We start from the raw sequence: 24,432 nt of genomic DNA, 5'->3' as shown, positions 1-24,432 counted from the left end.
ATCTGTCTGCAGTTCAGAAACAGTGAATGTGGAGACAGTGGTTCAGAGTACTCCTGAAAGAGCAGCGCTGACTTGTTAGCACCAGGAAGTCTTTTGTTCTAATAAATTTATATGAATTAATTAGAAAGGTGTCTTAAATTTAGCATTGAGGTATTTTGCCTTCTTGTTTCAGATAAAGAGAAAAAAGAGTATGCTGTAAGCATCTCTATCATCTATAATCAGAAGCAAAAAAGTTTAATCCACATGCTGGAAATTCCTCTTGTCCTACCAAGATTTTTCTACAGTCCATGGAAAATTGAGTTGAATAACGCTGAATTTCTGCAAATAGGCCTCTCCCATTTGGGGAGGGGAGACACCAGTACTTGAGAATTCAAGAACGTGTATTTTTAGTAAAGCCAGCAGAATCTATTTTTTTTTTAATCCTTGTGCTTGTACTGCACAAATCAGTGTGCCCTGATCTTCCCTAAATCCATCAGTTTCTCCTTGTTGCAGAATAGGATGAAATAAATTTGTCACAACCAGCCCTGCTTTTATTTTTAAACAACTGCTTTTTCTGAGATTACAGAAATAGGCTATAGCTGAAACAAATTGTCTCAAAAAAACCCAAAAAAACAAAAACAACCCACCAACAATAAAAAAACAACACCCCAACAAAACAAAAAAAACCTACTAAAGAAACCCAAAAAGCCTCACACCATAAAGCAACAAAAACACCCACAGAAATCCCCTAAAAGTACCAGGCATGATTTTTCTCTTTGAATTTCTCAACATTGATGAAATTACTAAATTAAAAACTAAGAGTAAGAGGCAGGTAGAAGTACTACAGGTATATCTTCCTGTTCTAACAGCTTGCTACCTATAGATGTGCTAAGAAATTAGTATCTTTGCTTCATACAGATTCAACTGTCTCTTAATGTACATATAAAACACCAATCACGTAGTAGAGTGCACTTAACTTTTCTGTCTTTCAGTGCTAATTAAAACCATTTACAGAATAGTGTCATCTTTATAAAGAAGAAAAAGCCTTTCCCAACACTTATTTTTTTTGTCAGTTTTTACGTCAAATTTCTCAGTCTACTGAAATACACCATCCCATGGAGACCAGCTCCACTGAAGCACACACCACTCCTTTTTTGGAGCAAGTAGGGTGGGACAGGTGATTTTTGTCTCCATATTCATGGGTAGAACTTGCTGGATGTTTTTAAGTTGTGAAGCCTATGTAGCTCTTGTCAGAGTCAACTCCTTGTTCTGGAAGCCTAACTGTGAGGCATAATGTCATACATATGCATGACAAAAATGCAGGTTCAGTTAATCACGTTTCTTCTTACCTAAGTTGGCTAAACTTGATTATTGTTTTACTAAGATGGTGGCTGGGAAGAAAATATACATATCCTAAATCTCCCCTTTTTCTTATGCAGTGACCGTTGTTTAGTTTTGGCATTAGTAAAAGCAGCAGAGAGACTTTCCAAAATGCTTTCTGTTCAGCTAGATAGAACAGTGCCAGGAAAGAGGTATCCCACCAAACAGGGAAGAAAAAGAGCATATCTAGTCTGTCTGCCCATTCACTGTAGAGCTGTTTAGCTGGCGTAGGTGTTCAGGTCCAGTTATAGCAAGCAAATAAAATAAGCAATCACAGTCTTCCTTAAAATCAGACTTTTATGCAAACGCTTGCTGAAGAGTGGCATTCAGTGTAAACACACCCAGCTTCTAAGTATTTTCTTCTCACCCTCCTTAAAACTTCTACGCAAAGATAATTTTCTATTTGTTTCTGTATGTTTGTATATTGGATGCAGTAATGATCAGTGAAATAATTACTCCTGCTTAAGAAAGTATAGCAACAGTTACAATTAATGAAAGCTTGCTGGAAAGAAAAGAAAATGATTTTCAGAGGAAGTAGAAATAAGGAGAGACTAAATTGCTGTCCTCCAAATGAGAATTCTGTACATGAAACCAGATGTAACCAAAACAGTAGAAAGATTGAACGTGTTCTTCAGAAACAGAGAGAGAGAGTCACCCAACAATATTGTTTCATTTCAAAGGCATATGGCAGTATTTAAATAGACTACTACCAGTATTATATTTCTGCTCTAATTTTCAAAAGTGTTTACAAGTTTAAAACCTTTCTTGGTGTTGTTCCAAGTCAGCAAGGGGTTCTTGGATTCTGCCTAATTGTAAGCATGTGAATAGTTTCATCAGGAGAAATGGGAATACTCATGTGGTTAAAGTTAGATGTGATTGAATTCCTTGCTGAACTGGGGCCAATGAATTTAATGGACTGTTTTAAAAAACATTTTAATAGATACATATTATTAGCCGCTTGAGGAGTGAAAGTAATAGAAACTATTCTCCTGTTACCTTTAAAAAAGGAAATGTGCTATCCTTGGAAGCTAGTTATAGTGTAAATTAACACAAAATCCTTTCTGCCAGTATGAGGGATTAAGCAATCTGTGCTCTTTCTCATTCATTTTGCTCTAAGATTTTGCTTGTTCAGGAATACTCAGAGGTGTAATATCTTCTGATTCTTTTGAGGATAAATGTGTGTTTATGATGAAATGTTTTGTTGTAGGAGCCTTATGTTTACCTGTGTGAGGTATGTCAACAAAAAGCTGTTCTCCTTTGTCATGTGAGACTCATGATTATATCTATTTCAGACTATGTAATTATTTATTAAGGATAACATATCAACTATAGAAAGTAAATAAAGCTTGACAAATCTTTCAGGCATAATAGGACTGGAGAATTCTGTCTTACTGCTGGTCCTATTCAGTGATATAACTATATTAACTATCTGTTTTGGGTTTCTCAGCATTTTCGTAATAGATTAAACAGCGTTCTAAGCACTGCCTTCATTGTTCTTCAGTGGAGACAATGGAAATTGTTGGTACTCAGCCACAGAGCTTGCTGTAAATGTTACTTGATACTTCTAGAAAAACAAGGCTTTTGCATAATTGAAACACATAGTAAAAAGTTCCATAGCACTGATGTGGTTTGAGAGTTTTGCTTTTGCTGAAAAATTGAAGCATTTATAGAAAACCCAAAACTCATGGGAGAAATAATCTGTGGATCAGCCTTATCTTGTATTTTTCAGGTTTTGAAGATTTATTCAAGTGCATAGTTGCAGATTTTAGCTCCTAAGTTCAGCGCCACTAGAAGTTGAAGAGTTTTCATCAGTGCTTTCAAATACTCAAATGAGTCTGTAGGGAATTTGCTTCTCATAAGACTGAATGCAAAATATTACATTACAGCTCTCACAGGACCTTTTAGGAAAAAAAAAAACCAACAACTCGCTATCCTCTATGGGTCTGTCACATATTTAGAAAAATCTTCACTTGTAAGAGACGTGAATTGTTGACTATGCATTTTTATGTAGTTCATAGGCTTTCTTATTCCTGATAGATCAAAACTGCTTCTGAAACATACGTTGCTCAATTTAGAATCAGAGACATGGTATGGAATCTAGGATTCATTTCTCTGGTTAGAAAGGAGAAATAAAATCTTTAAACTGAAAGAGCTTAAAAAGAGAAAGGAAAAAAAGAATTGCTTACAACCATTTTTATAAAAAAAGATATCTGAAAATCTCAAAAACATACAGAGAAAAATATTCCCACATGGAAAAATACAATTGTATCTAGTATCAATTTATAAATTGTATCTAATGGTAAAGAGTGTGAAGAGCTGATGTGATAACAGTTATCCTTCCAAGAAGAAATGAGCAGGTTAAAAATCTCTTTAATTTGCTGGGGGGGGGAAGAGAGAAGATATCCAGTGGCTGAAAGTTCAACATGATAGGAGTTCCTATATTTAGTTTGAAAAATAAGCACAATAAACCTACGTAACTACCAGACACTTGCACCCACCAAATATCCAGATATGCTCTGAGAGTGGCTAAAAGATGCAACTGAGATTGACAGCTGCTGCCTTTATTGAACAGTGAGTGTGCAGAAATGGACATGGTTCCAACAGAGGTGGAGATGGGAAGTGAAAAACATGCATCTAAATCATCAGTGTATTTGAGCTGATGGATTTTATTCGGATAACAATTACTTGAAAAAGTTAGGAACAAGACAGTAATTAGTTATGGGAACAAAGGAAGACTGTTTATAAATCAATGTTCTATATGTGCTTAAAAAAGAGCAAACAGTCACTAACTGCCCAATGTTAGATAAGTACTCAAAGATGCTTATCCAAATTGGATGCTAATTCACTAGAGATTAAAAGTCAAACTATAATCTTTTCAAAGATGGATTTGTTTTTGCCAGTAGAAATTAATCTGGACTTTACATGCTGACCTGTCATTTCTCTTGATTCTTTTTAGATTAAGTATGAATTCTCTTATCTGCAGCTACATAAGTCCAGGGTAACTCCATTGAAGTTGGTGGACATGATGAGACAGAAGGTGAGGCCCATTAACTGCAAAGGCCTGTAAGTCTTTGTATTCATCAACTTGTGTAAATCCATGAGAACATCACACAATATTTTTATTACAGAGTCAATCTAAGCCTATTCTATCTTCTAATCAAGTACATCAAACTCTTTTTGGTCTTTTTTATGTTACTTGCACAATTGCAAGTTTCTTATTTCACTTTATTATACTTTTGTGAAAGTAATCTTCTTCAATTCAGGATTCAGCCCATTGACTATCAATTAAACAAGTTTATTTCAAGTAATTAATTATGTGCTGTAACATTTAAGTTGTCTGAATCAGTGTTCATTGTAAGTCATTTGAAATGCAAATAACTTTCTGTAAAGCCCTACAGCCCTAGAGACCAATGTAGACTAGTTGTAAATGACTTTAGCAAGGATCTTCTTTTTATAAGCTGTACTGGGACAGATTTTTAAACAGAGCAGTGGATGAAATAGATGTGCAGTAGTGTATACCTCATTTAAATGTGCAAAATAGTTGCTGTGATCACAGCACCATAAAAAGACTTTAACTTAATGTGGGCTTTTTGAAACCTGAGTAACAACCTACAATTTAAGTAAATCAACTGCAGTTCTGATTCTTATGTCACTTTGTCACGTCCAAATGCCTACAACACGTAGGTAGCAGATATGTTTGCAAAGCATCATGTGTGTTACCTACATACTAATTCAGCTGATAGTTTAACTTGACAATTATTTGCAGAAAACAATGTTTATACCAGAAACAAATGAGAAACTTAATTAACCTACAACTTATTCTTCAGAGAAAACCCTACCAATTACAGTCACTCTCTCCTGTAAATAATTTTACAATAAATTGTAAATAATCATTCATAAAACATGCTATTGTCGATATCTTCAAAAAATGGGAAAATAGGATCTGAATTAAGCACAGTGGATTTTTCAGTTCATAGTAGGTACTCAGATGAATCTTCTTACAGAAGATGCACAGAACAGTTAAACCTAATACAGAACCTGGCACCACTGGGTTGCCTGTACAACTGCTACCACTTGCTTACTCCACAAACCAAGCTTTGCTTGGTTTAGTTATAAATAAAATTCCTGCTATAGCCTCGGGCCTATGTTAAGTGCACTCATCAATAAAAGCTGATAATACATCCTTAGGTCACTGAAAGGTGGCATTAGTTCATTGAAATTATTTCTATTTTTGAAGAGTTTAAGTGCTAAGATTTGTTCAGTTGTGTCAATCCTTTGGTGAGAGTCCATTTGTCCAGGGGTGTGTTTCTTCTTCAGATACAGACCTAAATATCATTAGTAAAGCTCTGTCACTTCAAAGCTGTTTAACAATTTCTGCTGAAGCTGCAACTTGTTGCATCTGGAAATGAGAGGTTTCACAACATTGGCGTTTGCACAGTAGCGATACCTTCAGAATTGTTCATTCTCACTCTCCTTCTTGGACTGCAATACACCATTCCTATAACCTGTGATGGTACAACTGTTTTAAGAACCTACACAGTAAAACAAACCAGTGGCTTTGAGTAAAATAATTCAAATTGAAGAAAGATCTTTTTAATTTTGATTGTTTTGTTTATCTTCTTTTCTTATTTGTATCAGTTCTCTGATCTGGATCACAATGTGTGCTGACTGATTTGGCAGCACAAATGAGAGGTACTGTCATTCAGTGTGGTGACAGGGTTAAATGTGAGGAAAGAAGGGAATGAGGCTCTTTAAGCCAGCATTGCCAAAGATGTGTGGTAAGTGATTTCCTACTAAGAGCAATTTTTTGCTCTTGCCTCAAATTAATTTCTCTCTGGATTGTAGAATGCAGTTCATTATAAATTTATTGGATTATAAATGAGGAAATTTCTTAGAAATATTCTTCCTCTTCTTTGCTACAAAATCTTATCTACTGTTTTTTGTAACAACAGACTTCTTAGTTTTGTCAAAGCCACAAAACTGGCTTCTGTCTTTCAGTGTTGTTATCAGCCAAAACTTAGACAGGTTTCCTGTTACTCAGATGTCTGTGCAGAAAATAAAGTTATTGTGTTTAAAAAAAAAAAAAAAGTAAGGTATGGCTAAGGAAACAGGTAATAATGTCTACAGCAGAAAATCATCTTGGCTGTTAAGGACAACGAGTTTGATAGCCTAACTTTTGAAGAGCATAACTAGTTCAAAATAAGAGTCAAAGTTACATTTTTGAAGTCACTGAAAGCCAATAAATATAGCTCTCCAAACACCATATGTAGAGAATATTTTTAAAAATAAATCCACTTTTACAGTAATGACTTTAACTGACAAATAATCCTGACTACCAAAGAAATGATCACTCGTCCTTCAAAACATTGCAGCAGAGAGATTTAAATAAGTATCACAGTGGTTTATAGATAAAGCAGGTAATGGTGGCTTTAGTTAAAAGAGGTCTTGCTCACTGAGGTTTACTTTTTGGTCTACTTGAGTCTGGAATTGCCATGAAAAAAAACAAACAAAAGGATTCTTGTGATTCAAGTTCTTTTTTTCCTTTTGAAAGGAAATAATCATTTCTGTCTTACTAAATAATACCTGAGTTTATTACTTGTGGGTAAACAAGTGTTATGTCTACTTAGCCATGTGAATATAAATGTTTCACTCTAAGATATTAGAAAAAAATACTCTTCAGTTTTGTCTTATCTTTAATATCAACTGATGCTGTAATTTTACATGCAATAAAGTTGCATGTAATTTTACATGAATTCACACTAGGTAAGTAACAGGTAATTTTTAGCCTGCATGTTAGCTTCTTACTTAGAAGTTTCTTATGGCGTTACAGAATGCAGATTTATGATTTACCTTGTGGTAAACATTAATATGCTGGAAAGGGCTTCTCCTTCTCAGAACAGTAAATCTTCCCCAGCCTGAGCTTCCAAGAAGTCTCCAAATGCCATTATGGAACCTGCTCTAAGTGACTATAACTGTAAGTTGCTGTGTGCCTGGGACTAGGTTCAAACAAGTATTAGATGCTCATCCCTCATGTCATTTCATATCACCAAGATGAAACTTTTATTCAAGTCATAAAATATATATAGTATATGTCTTAAAGAAAGTTGAGTAAAATATTGATCTTATCACTAGAGCTTTCACTGTGGTGGAAAAAACTGCCTCAGCCCAATGAATTACAGTTAATCTGTGTGACGTCTTCATTCTTTTCTCTCTGCAGTATTAATGACGTAATCCTGATGGTATGAGTGTTCTTCCTGAGTTGATCCTGTTTGTTTAAAAACTGCATTCAACTACAGCATTGCAAGTCTCCAATAATGGATGTAAGTATTCAGTAGTACTCATGGATAGATTAAAAAAAAAAAATGACATGTTACACATGTCAGTGTGAATTATTATCCTAGTTTTAGTGGTTTAGAATTTGAAAAACAAAGGGAGGTTGATGTTTGAAGTATGTCATTGAAATCTCCATGGAGGAGGGAAATTAGTAGTGTTATACTACAGGGCTAGTTACTGGAAACATCAGAGCTATGTTTATGAAAGTAATTTTCCTGTGACCCACCTTTAAAGGGAAATATATTATTTGCCTCCTAATCTCTGCCTGAAGCTGCAAACAGTATCTCTGAAGCTTTTGAGGAGAGGTGCCTCTTTGAATATCTCTTTTGTCTTTCTAAAATGTGAAAAAAGCTTCTGTAGAGAGAAAAGGTGTGGCAATTCTGTAGGATCTGTCAATCATATAGGCTTGGTTCAGACCCCAGCCCATGCTTTTTGTGCATTGACCATGAGAGGGAAAAAAAGTGTTTCTGCAGATTCAATATACTTAATTATTTTAGCTTTCTTTAGAATAGCATTTAAATTTAACTTTATCTGTGCTGATGTTTAAGGTGTTTTGTTTTAATGTTAAATTTAATGTATTTGAAAGAAAAGTTGCATTTTGTAACAATACAGAGTCATCCTGTAGTTTACTATAGGTAAACTTGGACCAGAAGTTAGGAAAATGAAACACCTTGGGCTTCAGAGCCATTCAGTGTTGTGTAGCTATGTTGTACTTATTATAGTAACAGAGCTAACAGGAATGATACAGCTTGCTGAAGAGGCAACATGGTGTTCACAGTCTCAAAGTTATGGTACATATTTTACCCATATGAGATAATGTATTAAGCTAAGCTGTATGAATCTGTCATGGTACTGCACTCACCTGAGAGTGAGGTTGAGCTCATTAAAAGTAAATTGAGATTTGCTCTGAACTCATCAAAGTGTATGAATACTCGGCTTACAAGACTAATGAACAACTAAATTTTATCATCTTGCCTTTTATCCAAAGATTCTTTTTCTCCTGCTCTATTCTAGCTCTGTGCTATTAAAAAAAAAAAAGAGAAATTAAGTGAAAACTATATTTGGTTAATGAGTGTTCTACTGAACTGAATTCTTCAGTACTAAATATTCTTTTAAGTTCTGCCTAGAGATAACATGTTACAGTTGATACGGCATGTAAAATTTACAAGCAGAAAGCCACAATTAAATGTTAACATATTATAAAAACAACACAATACCAAATCCAAACTATCTCCAGCAAAATATAAAATCAAATTACTGCTTTTCATAATAGATGAATGCTGTCCATATTTTTGATAACTTATTTGTAGATTTGGGTTGTTCTCATCAAAAATTATGAGAAGAGTAAACTTTAAATTATTGAGCTTTGAAGATTTCAAAAACATTTGACAACATTCGTAAATGAAAATTACAAGGAATACATTTGCAAAGTATATGAATCCATTCTGTTATATTTTATTGAATAATTACTTATCATATTTATGGCACTCATCAAAAAACAAACTAACTACTTTTGCATTGATAAGCATGTCATATTCCCTTACTGGAAGCTGCCCTGACTGTATGAGTATGATTGTCCTTTGCCATTTCTATGATGAAGTAAATTGTTTAATTTATGTGTAAAGGAATTAAACACATGATTCTCTCTGACATTACCGGCATAGACTTGAGAGAACAGGAGGAATAAATGGAAGAGGGAGAGATAAAAGGAAGATTGCCATGTTCCGAGCTGTTTTTGCACTAGCATGGTGATACATTGCATACACTTACTGTATAAATGCAAACAGAAGTATACAACTGATGAATCTCAAATATGTTTGCATGTTACTGTATTGTATAACAGATATTTGACTTTGGAACCAAGTAGTGTATAATCAATATTGTTTCTCTATTAAACCAAAGCACAGGTACGTATGCTCTCTTACACTGTAGTGTGGCCTTCAAAGTAGGGTGTGTGTGGGTGTGTGTACTCCAGGATCTGCACAAGACAATTGAGCTGCAGGAAGAAACTAACTTATATCAGGATATTTAAACATTTATTTAACAATTTAACATTTTAAATTACTTATTACATCTTTCATCCTTTTTAATACCTATTTTTGTGTACATAATATATTGGTACTCATAGAATAGTAATGTATATTATTTTAAAATATATATATATATATATATATATATATATATGTACACGGGGAGGGCATGCTCAAAAGTGTCTTACTGGTAGGGGTATCGGTGTGCCATCAGAAATGTTTGGAGACTGCTACTGTAGACTACTGAAAGAGGAAATCAGATCAAAGTGGTAAAACTAACCTTCAAAGTTGTTCTGCCCATTTCCTGATGACATCTTCTCGAAGATTGCTCTCCCCCTTTTCACACTGGACTCATTCAAGATGTCAGATTGGCTCCCAGGGTAACTCTTCAGTGCTGATGAAAGTGAATTCCTCTCACTTTCTGCTTCCTGTGAGAAAACATCACAGTGATGTGAATTGGAAGCTATTAGTAGGAAACAGATACAGTTTTCAGGGTGGAAAAGGGTATAAAGAGGGAGTGGATTGGAAGACGGTGCTCTTAGGAGGTGGTAATGGGCTCCAAAATGCTCTGGGGTAAATTCTATGGCACTGTAGATTGTGAATTAGTGGGTGCAGCTTAATTTATAATTCAACACATCATCATGCTTGGCAGTGAAAAGGTTTCATGGTAAGGATCACTGTAAAAGATGCCATCTGCTCACATAAATGCTTTTTTGTGCGTAGAAATGGTGACAGAAAATTTTATTAATTTCATTACCTGGTATGCAAGATTTTGTAAACACAACAAATGAGACCAGATGGACATGGGCATTCATTATTCAGAGGCTTGTTTTTCAATTATGCTATGATATGTATTAATTGAATTTGGTTTATTGCTATCGTGATCCAGTGTTCCACAATTTACCAAATATCATTAGTTTCTCACTGTGGTCTCAGCCTTTTGAGGTAAAGTGAGTAAATTATAGCTTAGCAAAATGTTTGTGTCAAACTTTGTGTTTTGGGGTGCTTCTGCTTCCTCTCATACAATATAGTGCTCAGTACAGAGAAGTGCAATGTGTTGGATATAACACCCATTATGTTTTGATTACAGCTGTTACCTCAAGGATCTGAAACAGCAGGAATAGTAAAAAAAAAAAAAAAAAAAACAACCCCAAAAAAACAACCCACAAACAAACAAACAAAAAAAACACCAGAAAACAACAAAACAAACCTTTTTTTTTTTTTAATTTATAATTTTCCAAAGGAATAAGTTGAAAAATCCTCTGTAGGGGTGCATACTGCTAGCCTGAATTATAAAATGATGTTTCCTATGCTAGTGCAGGGAGGGAGAACCAAAAATCACTTGTAAAATTTTTACTATTCTAAGTTTGCTTCAAAATAGAGCTGCATGGGAATGAGATGTAATAGATCACAGCTTTTCAAACACTGTATACAAGTTCTCTTGATTAGATTTCTGTTTTCTGATTTGTCACACTAAATAAGATATGGTACTTCATATTGGCTTCAGACTATCTGTTAGGTAACTGCTTGGAACTTTCAGTGCTATGAAACAGTATTTAATCGAACTTACAATGCTAATTAAAACAAACATTTTATTACCTGCTGTTCTTTGTAGTAATAGTGTATTGCCATACAGCATTTTCAGATTCATAACTGACAAAATGACAGTGTGAAACACAAGTTATGTTTTTGGTGTAAATAGCTAAGTGTACAACAAAAGGAACTTTTTTATTTGGTAAATGGAATTAATCAGACAGTTTTCTGCAGTATTCCAATTGTATAAACTATTCTCATAGGCAGATGGATATCAATTAGACAGAAACTATTCAAACAAAAAATTTAAAAGCCTCCAGTAAAGTTAAATCATATTCTTGAAGACCGTTTTCACTCACAGTCTGTGGGACCTGCCTATGTAGTAGTTGTAACTCTGAAATTGCTTTTGTGGCCTTGTCAAGTCAGATTTGATCTACTGCTAGTACTCATGACCTGGATTAGATAACTTAGCACAGTTTTATTTTGCTCCAACATCGTAAAGCACCTGAAAATGAACATCTACGTGTATTGTGAAAATCTATTTCATGGCCTCATTGAGCTGTATGCAAGACTTCCAAAACAATTTAAGTAAGTGAGATTTTGAAAATATACTTAGTTCACAAATGTGGAACTTCTAACTGTTAATAATCCATAAGAAGAATAATTATAACTCTTCCACTTCTGGGTAAAGAGCACTTCAAACCTTAGTCCTAAACTTGGCATTACAGAAGAAGTCAGGGCTATGGCAGAATGGTATGGTATAATGCCTCTGCTAAAAAGAGGTCTGTGAGGACATGTAAGTTTCTGTAAACTCATATCTTCCTTTTAATAAGGTAACAGACAGGACTGTAGAAGATGTAGATGGAAGGTATGATTCTCAAGATGTCTTGAAACTAGGTGGCTTCATAGAGACATCTTTTAAAGTTAATTTATGACAGCTTAAAGTAGATAAGCAGTCTGGTTGTGTAATACCATTGGGGAAGCTGATCCAGTGAATGAATGTGGGGGAGGGTGACTTAATAAAAGAACATGTATTAATAAAATGTATATTTATCTGCATAGAATAGCCTACTAATTCATTATAATGCATCCTATTTTATATGACACTGAATTTAGCTTCAGTCTTGTTTAGGAATAACATATAATAAGTTAAAAAGTTGAAGGAGCACAAAGGTAAAATCATTTGTACGTTTGCTGAAATAATTCTTTAACAGCAGTCTTCTGAAATAATTATGTGAAAAATATTTGCTGAATTACGTTGGAGATATGTATTATCAGTGGTAAATTATTTTATGAAACTGAATTGAAGTTGCTGTTTATAATTTTTGTTCATAATGTAGTTTGTGTGAGAATAGGCATTTCTATTTTCAAAGAAAGGACTAATTTCTGATGTGCTAAAATTAAATAAGCTAGACTTTTTCTTCTCCCCTATCTGAATGACCACTGATCAGATATTTGAAGAAAAAGACTAAATAAACAGCTGCAATTTTTTAGTATTACTAAATTATATGAGAACTCTATCTGATCTTGTCTGATAGATGAACCAACATATAACATAGGAAAGTGGAAAACTGGGAAATGAGTTACTATGGGGATAGTTTCTTCCTAACCTCAGTAAGTGCTTGATGATTTTAGAGTAACCATTTCAGCATATTTAGTGTGTTTGGTATTCAGTCTTAAGTATGACTGATTGTATAATATGTGAACTCATCAAATGTTTAACTGCATTCTACCATTCTATCTTTCAAATGCGTTTTGTGATTATTGTGCTCCAGAAGTCAGATCAGATATGTTCTTTAAATGTCACTTCATTTTTATCAACATGAAGGAATTCTGTACTTAGTGGTTCCAGCTTCCATCATACTCAAAAACTACTTAAAGTTGCCATTTGAAGTCTACAGCATTTCAGATTCCAGGTGGCTGGCATGTAGTTCATTTCCAAGATTCTGTTGGGAGTTAGCTTTGTGAAGCCACGCCCATGGCCAAAGAACTGTGAATTTCAAAAGGAAGACACTGGTAGTTTTGCACGTAAACATAAGACTTGCAATTTATGCCTTTAATATTTGGACACAAGTCCATGTACTTTCATGCTCTATTCCACCCATTCTACTTGACATGATTATGTTGCAGAAGCACACGCAGGTGCACTATTTTTCTGGAAATAATTATGATTCTCAGAGGTCATGGAGCAAAAGATTCAGATTATCAGAGCAAGTTTGGGTCAAAGCCAAGTGTTTATAAGACACTAAGTCTGAACACCACTGAAAGTGCCACAGCAACATTGCATGGCCTGCATCCTACCCTACTGCATCTGTCCTTAAAATAGCCATCCGGGAAGGCAAGGAAAGCATTTGATTTTATAACAAAGAATTGCAAACATCAGGGCAGAAGGCCAACAGACAGCTATTGGGGGTATTTTTGATGAAGGAAAAAGAATAAACATATGGAGTCCTTATGATTAAGTCTGAACATATGCAACCTGACAGGGAATCAAAAGAAGTCTATTAAGAATGTTTAAAGAAAACTAGGATGATGCAGTGATGCAATGTTTTTCTTAAGATGCATAGTTATGAGCTAGCAACAGACATTCCAGTGAAACTGGAAGATAGAGTCCTGGAGGGGCTTGTCTTCCTATTTTAACACGGAGCAAAAATTAGTTTGCTATAAGTATTGAGAGAGCATGTTTACCTTAGGCTATTGCTTCATCTGAGAGAGGCTACAGAAACCAAGGGATATAGCTGCTCAGCAGAAATAATTAAAATAAATGATAATTAAAATAAAAGCTATTTAGCTTTTAGAGGTGATTGGGGCAAACATATAAAGTAGCCTATTTATTAGTTGGGCTGTCCATTAATGATCCCTCATGCCCTCTATTGTAGATTAGCATACCTATAAGGTGAAAATATTTTCAGACAAATAGCCTTAATTCTGAGAAAATATGAAAAGCTATTTAAAAAATAAAATGGGCCCTGAGTATCGTAACTCCCTTGTTTCAGAACATATGCTTGTGGCACCACCAGTCATTACACACATTGTCTCATCAGTATCTCCCCTATCCCTTCCCTCCTCAAAAAGAGAAGTGCTGCTACCATCTTGATGGAAGTGAGCATGAAAGGAAACCTTGAATACAGTGGATGGTAACTTTAGCAGATGGACCAGGAGGTACAATCAACACACTGCAAAACCTAAGCCTGGTTTGGTTTCAAGGTATAAGGAACCTTAAACAACTCTGTGGGATTTTCTGTTTTTTAACTTAGTAGATTTACAGGAGATAATTGGTTTAAAATTAATTTAAATTATTTTCCTGATTGCTTTTAAATGTTAGAAACGTTTTCCTTGACTGTTATGAAAAGTATTTTTGGAGGGATCTAGCAAGAGGAAAATTTCTGGAGTAAAGAAAGTATCTGTCTTTCTGCTCCATGCCACATTCATGTGTACTCTTCCACGCTGGTCTGTTGAGTACTCACAAGTTGTCCGTCCAACTCAGAAATGTCACAGTAGCACAGTGCCAGTAAGATAATCCCTTAGAGCAGACTGGGTTACGATGCAGACACAACAGTGGGTGATTTTAGCGCTGGAGGTTGGCTTGGCCAGAATGTAGGTAGTCTGAGAGCAATGAGATACTTCTCTGCCAAGGGGATCAGGAGACAGCAGGTGGCTGAAATGAATAGGATGTTTGTTTTGTGTGGGAGGGGATATGGCTTCGAACTGCTAATTGTTACGTACCCCTTTTTCAGAGCTGATTATCAGTTACGTTTGTAACCCAGTAGTAATGGTGATGTTTTGGTTTAAAGCAGCTGAAGAGTTGACTGTTGTACCTGAAATCTGGTACAGACAATCTGTAATGAATAAATAGTTATAGAGAGGAAAAATGAAGGATGGAGAAGGGATAATAAGAGAAATAATAATAATTTAAAAAAAAAATGCAGTTGCACGTGGTGTTAGGTCATCCTGAACGTGGCTGTCTCCTGCTTTTCCTGTTCTGCAACCACTCAGTGCCTGGCACAGACGAGAACAGCTTCAGGATCATATTGCCTCAGCATTATGTGTGCTTTCAGCAGCCATTAGGATACCAGAGAATCACTTTAATGATGCTCTAACTTCTGCAGTATTAGAACAAAAAAACAACACTCGAAACACAGTTTTCAATAGTTTTCAACTATTTGCTGTCATCTCTGAATCCATATAATGTTAGTATTCTTAATCAATTAAACATATTCTTAATACATTTGTCTGTAGTTACCAGACACGGCTAAAAGTCTTCAGAGTTTACACTTTCTTATTATTGCAAGGTGTGGACCAATGTAAGTGTCATTTATATATTTCTTGTAGCTTGTAGTATATTTTTATAACATTTTCAAATTTTCATTTCTGAAGTAGCTATTCTGCTACTTATGAAGTTTATATAAGTTAACTTTTTGGACATACATTTTAATATATCTTTATATTGTTTGGCCATGTTTTATAAATTTTAGGAATATTGATCTTCAGATTTTTTTTTGCCTAAATATTTTTATGGACAGATTTCTGAAATGTTGGCCACCATGGCAGCAGGTATTGTCATTCAAGCTTATTTTCATGTGTCTTGAAGTTTAGAAAAACATATTTATCAAATAAAACAGAAAAGCCTTTTAGACATAAAATATTACTAGTTGAACTTGAGTGCTCAGTTTTTACATCTGCAAACCTGTCTGAATCTCAGGTTTTGATTTGTAGTGCACATCATTCCCATTTTTCAAGACTGCAGTGGAGTTCTATTTAGCGTTTTTGTAATTTGGGAATTTCAGTAAACACTGTCAATTACAAATTCTAGGAAAGCTCTTTGTGATTTTATGCCATGGTACGAATTTGTCATTCTAGTTCCATGAAGCATTTTATTATAGGCAAGTGAATTTCATTTCCTTTAACTTCATATTAAGTATCTTGAAACTGGTGTTTATTGTTAATTTGTCTTTTCATTTCTACATACTTCTGTCTTTAATGTATGCAAAAAGAGAGAAATATACAGTTATTCTATAATTACACAGATGGGGGGGGACCGATAATGTATTTGTCAAAAATATGATTATACTTCAGTAAATTTAACATTTTGAATATATTAATTCTCTTTTAGATCCTCTAATTAAGTTCCCGTAATTTTCTTTGCTAATTTTAGCTTTTATCACAGTGATCTGTAGTTATCCATACTCTTTAAGTGCCTGATAGGTGAATGGTACTTTTAATGGTTTCTGAGTGAGGACAGTGCCGATCTGGAATGCAGTAACTGTCGGGGCAAAGGGAACTGCGTTATTAGCACTCCACAGAATATTTTTTTTTCTAAAGTAACCAATTCCATAAGCGTTTTCTTTTGTTCCTTCCCTTCACTCTCACAGTGACCCCCACATGACAGTTTCCAGGATGCCTTTGCACCAAGTCACAAACAGCAATCCTCTTTTGCTAGGGCTTCTGAAGGATGATTTTCTTGCACTGTGCTCCTGCTGAAGTGGTAGGGCTCAGATTTATTTTAAGAAAATGATATTTCCTACTGTGAAAAACTTATTGAAAGGTGTTACAATTACCATAAACTCCTTTTAATCTGGACAAATTTAATTTGCATACTGTTTTATTGGGATATCTCCCCAGATAACCTAATGTCAGTGAGTGGCATAGACATCTGCTTAATAAGGATAGAATTACCATAAGTGCCACTTATTGAAAAAGCACCGAGGTAGTGCCAAGAGGTGCTTAATTAGAGGCTAATATATGCAACTTTTGCAAAAATTGCTAAATGAAAACTAAAATAAGATTTTTTTTTTCCTGATTACTGCAGGCTTTTGCAACTGTATGTGTGCGGTCAGGATGGGAGCAAGCATGCAGTTGCTACAAAGACTTGTGTGGAGCACCCTGTTTAACAGTATTTACTACTTTTTGTTGGACACAATTTGTTGAAATCTGTCTATATCTAACTTTTTATAATTTAATTCAGTTTACTTACTGGCTCTGATATTACATTCCTTTTTTTTTTTTAATGGGCTCCTCAGAAAAATGTGACAAGAAGCTATTTTTATGTTCTGATATAATCCTCTAGACGTGATGAAAAGTATGAAGCATTGGACTGCCAAATTTCATTGAATATGCAGTCATTACACTTAGAGATGTCAAAGATAAAGATTCCAATTTCAATCAGCCTACTGATTGACTATGCTTCATTTAGATAGTGGATTTTCCACTCGTTATCCAGTCCTGCACTAATCTGAAAGTCAGTAGGCCAGAACACATAAAGTTTTAAATAGAGGAAAACTATTTACTAAATTACTATTACGTTTTTGAATGCATTGAACTACTTTAGATAGAAATAAGAATTTGCAGTCGCCACATTAAGTAGGCTGCCAAAATCTATTATTAATGTTCAAAGTATTTAATCTTCTTTTAAAATAATACATGTTTAATAGTATTTGAAAAATGCACACCAAATACCCAGAATTCTGGTATGTCAATTTCTCATTTCCGTCCCATAGTATCTCAACTAATTTTGCTAAATGTGCTATTTAAAGGAAAGCTACCTACCGCCGAACTTTTGCCCAAAGAGGAAGTGTAAAAGCATAGGTTAAAAGGAAAATAATAAACCAATAAATGGATCATGACAAAGAAAGTAAATGAAGTACGTTTACAAATTTGATCTGTTGCTATAAAGCTATCTAAAATCTTGATCCTGCAATGTATTTTATTATGTCTGTAACTCTAAATACCCAAGAGTTGCTTGGAAATTCAAGTGCTTGCCTCAGAGTTTTGCTGAACTGGGTCTTAAATGTTACTGTTACCTAACAGCTTAGTACGTAAATGGGAGGTCCATCACAGGAATTAAGTTCTTTAGTCATATACTATATTTATTTCTAAAAATGTTTTCTTACTCTTCACTGTAAAGATACCCTGAACTAGTGTTTATTTTCAGTCTTAACTCTTCTCAGACTCACTTTTTAGAAGACATTTTTGACCATTTATGCTGCCTGCACATTTAATAAGAAATGTAAAACCTTCTATCTTCTGATCTGCCTGATTTGCTCTTAATAGTTGATAATATTTGTGGCCAATCAAGTCTGGACTGGAGAGGAGGTGGTCTTACTGAGGTAAAATATGTTGTGTTCTGCTTATTTTTGAAAGCTTTCTAGCACAATAATTTTATCACTAAAGCTGGTACCTTATATTCCAATTCAAAACAAGAGGATGCTTAGCTGAAGAGTACACAAGAGTGATTTGGATTTAATTCTAGCTCTGAACAAGCTGAAAATATCTCCTGTGAATGATTCAATCTTTGTGAAATATAAAAAATAAAACAAAGTGGCATAGCCCTTGCCTGCCTGGAAGAATGCCTTTGGAAATGCCAGCATGAGACAAGTCTGTTTCTGATATATTTCTCATTTGTAATTAAAAATATGATGGAAATCCGTTCTGGTGCAATTTAGAAGCAGTGAGTGCATGGAATCATGTCTACCATCTGCTGAAATGCTGGTGGCATTATTAAGATGGATGACAAACCCCCTAAAGTGACTATTACTGAGAAGTGCTAATAACACCTGCTACATAAACTCTGTGAAGCCACTAAGTAAACTGGGAAAGCCACTTCTTAGCTGATTCTCTGCAATGCACCACTTCACTAAGACAGGATTTCTCAAGAGGCTTTTAAAAAAGCCAGCATGGCTGCCTGGAACCTGCTTGTTCATTTTATCCCCAGCCCATCCAGAGATGCTTATTCTTTTCAGCTGTTGCAAACAGTTTTGAAATAAGGCAGTATTTTCATTTGGAGGAGGGGTATAGAATAACTCTCTTATACGTAGAGAACAGATGCCCTGAAGAAAAATAAAATATATTTGCAGAATTGTCGTCTCAGAATGGGGCTCAACATGAAGAAGAAATGTTGAGTGGCTGCATTCTCTTTTAAAATTTATGTTATGATTATAGATTTCACTCTCAATTATCAGTTTACTGATTTGCTGTTTATTAACGTAGCAAAATTGAGACAGGGTCCCTGGTATTACTGCCTAAAAAGTAACAGCCTGATTGTATGGGCCAAAAAGGAAAACTCATTTAATTGTTAAAACTGATCTCTTCCTATTCTATTCTATGAAAGGAATGTCAATTATGTGCAGCTTGTTGTAAGACCTTAATTTTCAATATTATGGCAGTTTTTACAGGATTGTAACAAATAGTTGTGCTAAATCAGCAACTGCACAGTGCATTTACTAAGAAAGTGTAGAGCATGCAGTAGTAACAGATACTTTCCTTTTCAAATGAATAATGTGTAGTGGTCCATCTTGACGGGTAATTTCTAGAGGATATAGAACACACCAAACAGATGCACATAAGGAAACTGAGGCCACACTTAAGTCACATAACAATAACCAAGAATTTTTTAATGAGTTTTCTTCAAAACTATTATACTAGTCTGAGTAAAATCATTTAAGGTAGGCCAGCTCCATTATCTATAAAATATGAATAAAGACGTAATTCATGACACTGAAATAAAAAACTTAGTAGCGGTAAATCTTAGTATATCTTTTTAAAGCAAACTGAAATTAAATCACAACTTGGACAGGATTCATCCTAAGCTGTTACTGGATGTCCATATAACTCACTGGCATTATATTAGCAGCAAAACATGAAGAAGGAGAAGTCCACATTTGTGACAACTGTGTTGAATGTGAAATGTACTAGAAAGACCAACAGCAAAGAAACTGAGATAGTAGAGTCAGCATAGCTTTGTAACCAGGATTAATGGGCTGAAATTTTCAGGTTTGAAAAAGTCATGATTTCTTTCTAAATGAAAGTGATCAGTAACCAAGAATATCACTGAAGTTCTCTTTCCAAACTGTGCCGTAGGTGCATAAAATGCTGTCTCTTTTGCAGTGAGATAGAAGTTAAGATTTGAAATGTAGGAGAAATTGAACACTGTAGCCTTCCTCAACTATCTCCTCTTGCTTTTTTTTTTTTAACTTTTCTATTTACATGCATATGTCAAACATTTCATTCGAAAATGATCGTTTGTGCTTCCTATTTTTATAATAATTGAATAGCAGTTTTAGCGCAACATCTAAAAAGCACTGCTCTATTTTAGCATGATAAAGTTTTATTTAAAGCTCCTTTACTGTAGTGAACTTAGTAATCTCTTAGCATGCAAGTCTAAAAGGAACACTGTTGCATACTATGTCCCCGGGCCACCTCAAAGGTTACTTCTTTGTTCTTTAATATATTTTTGCCCTTATGATGCTTATTTTAAGGATTTAATTTTATAACTGTGTTTTCTACCCTTTCAGAAGAAATGGAAGAGCCATTGTTTTACTGGTTATTCTGTCTGTGAATACCAGTGCTGCTACTGTTAACTGAAGAAATGGAGTTGGAAACAAATGCTATTTATTTTGGCTTTCATGAGAGGATGCGTGGGCTTAGGTTTTTTGTTTGTTTATTATAAATTCACTGACAGATCTAGAATATATGCTTTTCTTTAAAAACTCTCTTGCTGAAACTTGCTTAGATTCAGATAAATATTGGATTAGATCTTCTAAAGTTCTTAAAATATTTGTGTGCATCTGCCTTCAAGTAAAACAAAATAACAGTTATGACAGTGACATTTTCTAATGTGATCATCTTGTATCTAGTACTGTTGCAGACATTTACATTCTTTTGCTATTTCATGGTTTTTGTAATTATTTTAAATTGCTGTAAATTATTGAAAGTACTCTGCAGTGTGAATCAGAAAAAAAAAGAACAATAAACCAAAAACAAAAGTACTAGCAGATAGGGGAGAAGCAAATGTCTTACAAAATCACTAGTATTTTTATGTCATGGTAGGCACTATATTTCCCTATGGCTCTGTGTGCCAATCTTCTCTCTTTACTCTCTCCTTTGTTTCCTTCCAGAATATTGCCTGGCTTCAAAAATTTAATCATTTTCCAGTAACACAGAGCAAGCTACTTCTCAATGTCCTCTGTCAATACTTTTAGAAACAGGATGAAAGAAGCATTTTCCTTCACTTGTTCAGGCTGCTGAGGTAGATCCTGCTATTGTAGCCCAATGCAAAAAAGGAAAATAAAGGCTTAGTCCAACTAAAGGCAATCCATCCTTTAGTAAGAGCTTCAACTAGTGAATACATTTCAATGTCTTAAATGTATTTGTTTACATTGAACATACACAAATTCTAAAACCTTCACTGATTCATTTACAAAACTACAGTAAGCAACATGTGTTCTAGTGCGTGCATTCATCCTCTCATAATATGGAGCACAGTAGATGAACTTTTTAAGTCATTTGTTTGGTACGTTCCAGGGGGAATACATGTGGGAAACTTTTGGTGAAGTCTACAGCATCTTGTCCTTAAAAATCCTTGTAAACTTTCCAATATCCATTATGTGTTTTCAAATTAATTATTTTTCACAATATTGTTATCTGTAAAAGCTAGTAAAATATATTATCAGCGTTCCTTTTTTTAGGAAATAGTATTTCTTTGGTCAGACGCAGGGCTAAAGTTTGAAAATGAGTAATAAGGGAGAAAATGAAACATATTTTATAGAAGAAGATTAACACAGATTATAGAGATGTTATTAAGTAAGAGAAGTAACTACAGAGAATTTGCTAAAAATTATAGTAAATGATGGAGACTGAGACAGTGGGCATAACTTGAGAGATTCACTAGGTTGGTTTCACCAGACTATTTTCATATCCATAGTCCAGCAATAATTGTTATTTCTGACAAAACTTCATATAAACAGCTTCAGCAAAAGACAATGCATGGCTTGAATAACTCTGGCCAAGTATACAAAGTTCAGGAACTAACTAATCCTGAATAATATTTACTATTCTGTTTCTACTCTCTTACTGTTGAAACAAACATGCTATAACACAGGGAAGAGAGAAAAGAAAAGGGGTTACAGTATGACAGTGGTATTTTCTTTTTATTTTTCTCCTTCATTTACTAAATGCCTAGAGATTGCTCAGATAAAGGATAACATGCCATGTTGCCATAAATATGAGCAGAAAACATCTAAAAAAGGTTGCCATCATTATGTAGCTTTTTTGAAACACTCAAAAAAAGATGTGACAAAAAAAAAAAGGACACGTAGCTAAAGGGACACAAATAAAAATGTGAGAGAGTTTGTAAAAAGGATCTTTCAAGGATCTCTTCTATTATGACAGCTGATATAGTAAGGTATAGTTAGCAACTCATTTCTGCCTTCTGCGCTGAAGGGTTCACAGTGGTTGTTCAACCCATATATGAGTGCTACCTTTGCCTTGGACATATAGAGATCAAACATATTTTGTTCTGTATTTTTCATTTAAAATGCAGGTACTTTGTACTTTCATGTGAATTCAGAACAGTAGCACGAAACTCCTGAGTGTGATTATTTTGGACCAATTAACTCTGACCTCTTGATAAGAACCTCAAAAAACATGATGAGCCCATTTTGCTTTTTGCTTGTTACTGGCAGAGAATAACATCGTTGTTAGCAGTTTGTTCTTACTGGAGGAAAAAAATAATAGGATTAGACAGTCTGGGGATTTTATTTTCCATAATTGATGGCCTATTGAAATATTAATCGTGAGTATACTTTGGTGCAGGTGCTTATTTGATTGTTAGCTTGCAATTGCTTATTTTCACGTATTGCACAGTGTAATCTACAGCAACGAGTAATGTCTCTTTCCCTCTTGTTTAATTTATGATTCTGCTTTAACCTGCATGCCACCACCTGTTGGTTTCTTATACTTTATGTCACAAGCTTATTGCCTTCCTAATCTACTTAACCTAGATGTTATGTTTTCCTCCCAGTGCTGTTTCCCGAGACGTGCTAGTAATGAACGTATTTACTTCCCATCTTTCCACTTCAGTTTCGTTGCTTCAGGAATTGATTAAGATGCCACAGGCTGCTATTTTTTTTCCAAATACCACTGAATAGAGTGACAGTGAAATGTTTTAAGGTTTGTTGCTTTCTGCCACAAGTATGTTAAAAAAACATAGACGAGTATGTCAGAAAAAGATACTCGGGATACTATAAAATGGTGAAAACTAACCTGAAGCTAAATCTTGAGATGAAGTGAAAAAACATGATACCAAAGAAACATACCTTCCCAGACATCGTTTTCTGGGCACTGACCTTTGAAAGGAGGTATGTTTTTCCAAGTGCTTTATGGTCGCGATCCCATAAAAGTTACCAAGCTTCGCTGCCTCCAGCCAGCAGGTCAAAAACCATACAACAAAAATACCCTCAGGTAAAGCAAGATATTTACTAGCTTATGTGTCTGCAAAAAGTAGAGATGATTTTTCTGATGACCCAGAAAGCGCAGTTCTTTATCTGCAAAATCAAACTGTACAAAACTCTGTGGACATTATATGCAACTTCTAAGTTAAAAGGTTTTAACTATATTGATCTTTACAGATTTTAAAATGTTAAAGCTTACTTCTACAACATCTAGTCTTTAAGAGATTTATATCTTTAAAGAAGAACCCTTTCATGATTTTACTCGTTTTTGTGCCTTTCCTAAGAAGTCCCAAAGTACATTTTCCTTATTTCTCCATTCTCTCTCTGTGCACACTGTCAAGTTAGAAATAGGATCTGCAAATGGAAGGCGGAGTTTCTCTGATTTATTCTCTCTTTCGAAGACTTGAGCTAAAGTTTACAGTTTGCCATAACTCTGAACTTAAAAGAAGGTAATTTCTGCTAGATCAGGACTTAAAGAAATACTAATCTCCTCAAATCTGTTAAAAATAAGATTACTTGCTTTTAAAAAATTTAGTCAGCCAGTTTCTTTCAAAATCTCAATTTTCTTGTGACTATCACAGCTTAAAATACACTGTGGAAAGTAAAAACAAACACTGCCCTAAATACTTCCCCACAAAAGAAAGGAGAGCAAAATGAGATGACACTGTATTTGTTTCTTCAGTGCCATTTTCAATGTTGCATATATAAACAGGCTTCCCATATATTGGCACTTCTACTACTAGAAATATCCTTATATTGCAGTTATAGCACCCAGAAAGAGAAACCTAGCCTAATACTCTTCACTGTTTCAGTTTTCCTGAAGTGAAAACTTCTCCATTTATTTCATATCCAAATTACAGGTGGAGAACTTCAGTTAGTCTAAAATAACTATTTGTCTTGAGTTTTGCCGGTCTTTACTGAAAGAACTAAAGGCAAAATAATGTCCTATC

General features: G+C 34.6%; 2 protein-coding genes across 11 annotated transcripts in view; one reads left to right on the top strand and one right to left on the bottom strand.

Annotated features, from left to right (window-relative positions):
- The window catches only part of LOC116232900 (sodium channel protein type 2 subunit alpha-like), a 364,152-nt gene that overhangs the window by 227,853 nt on the left and 111,867 nt on the right, over window positions 1-24,432 (top strand). For 8 of the 10 annotated variants that reach the window (XM_090143920.1, XM_090143915.1, XM_090143916.1 and 5 more), the window contains 2 exons: window positions 4,316-4,396; window positions 7,577-7,679. The gene's annotated coding sequence lies outside the window, so the exon portion shown is untranslated. Of the gene's footprint in view, window positions 1-4,315; window positions 4,423-7,576; window positions 7,680-24,432 lie in introns of all 10 variants that reach the window. The other 2 variants (XM_090143923.1, XM_090143925.1) reach the window with 2 other exon arrangements.
- The window catches only part of XIRP2 (xin actin binding repeat containing 2), a 32,086-nt gene that overhangs the window by 1,330 nt on the left and 6,324 nt on the right, over window positions 1-24,432 (bottom strand). The window contains 1 exon segment of the mRNA XM_090143372.1: window positions 9,999-10,150. Coding sequence (XP_089999498.1) covers window positions 9,999-10,150 — 152 coding nt within the window.

Source organism: Phasianus colchicus, chromosome 7 (assembly GCF_987193195.1).
Source record: "Phasianus colchicus chromosome 7, bPhaCol1.hap1.1, whole genome shotgun sequence".
NCBI lineage: Eukaryota > Metazoa > Chordata > Aves > Galliformes > Phasianidae > Phasianus > Phasianus colchicus.
Note: the sequence above shows the minus strand (reverse complement) of the source record. Positions and strands in the feature narration are given on the sequence as shown.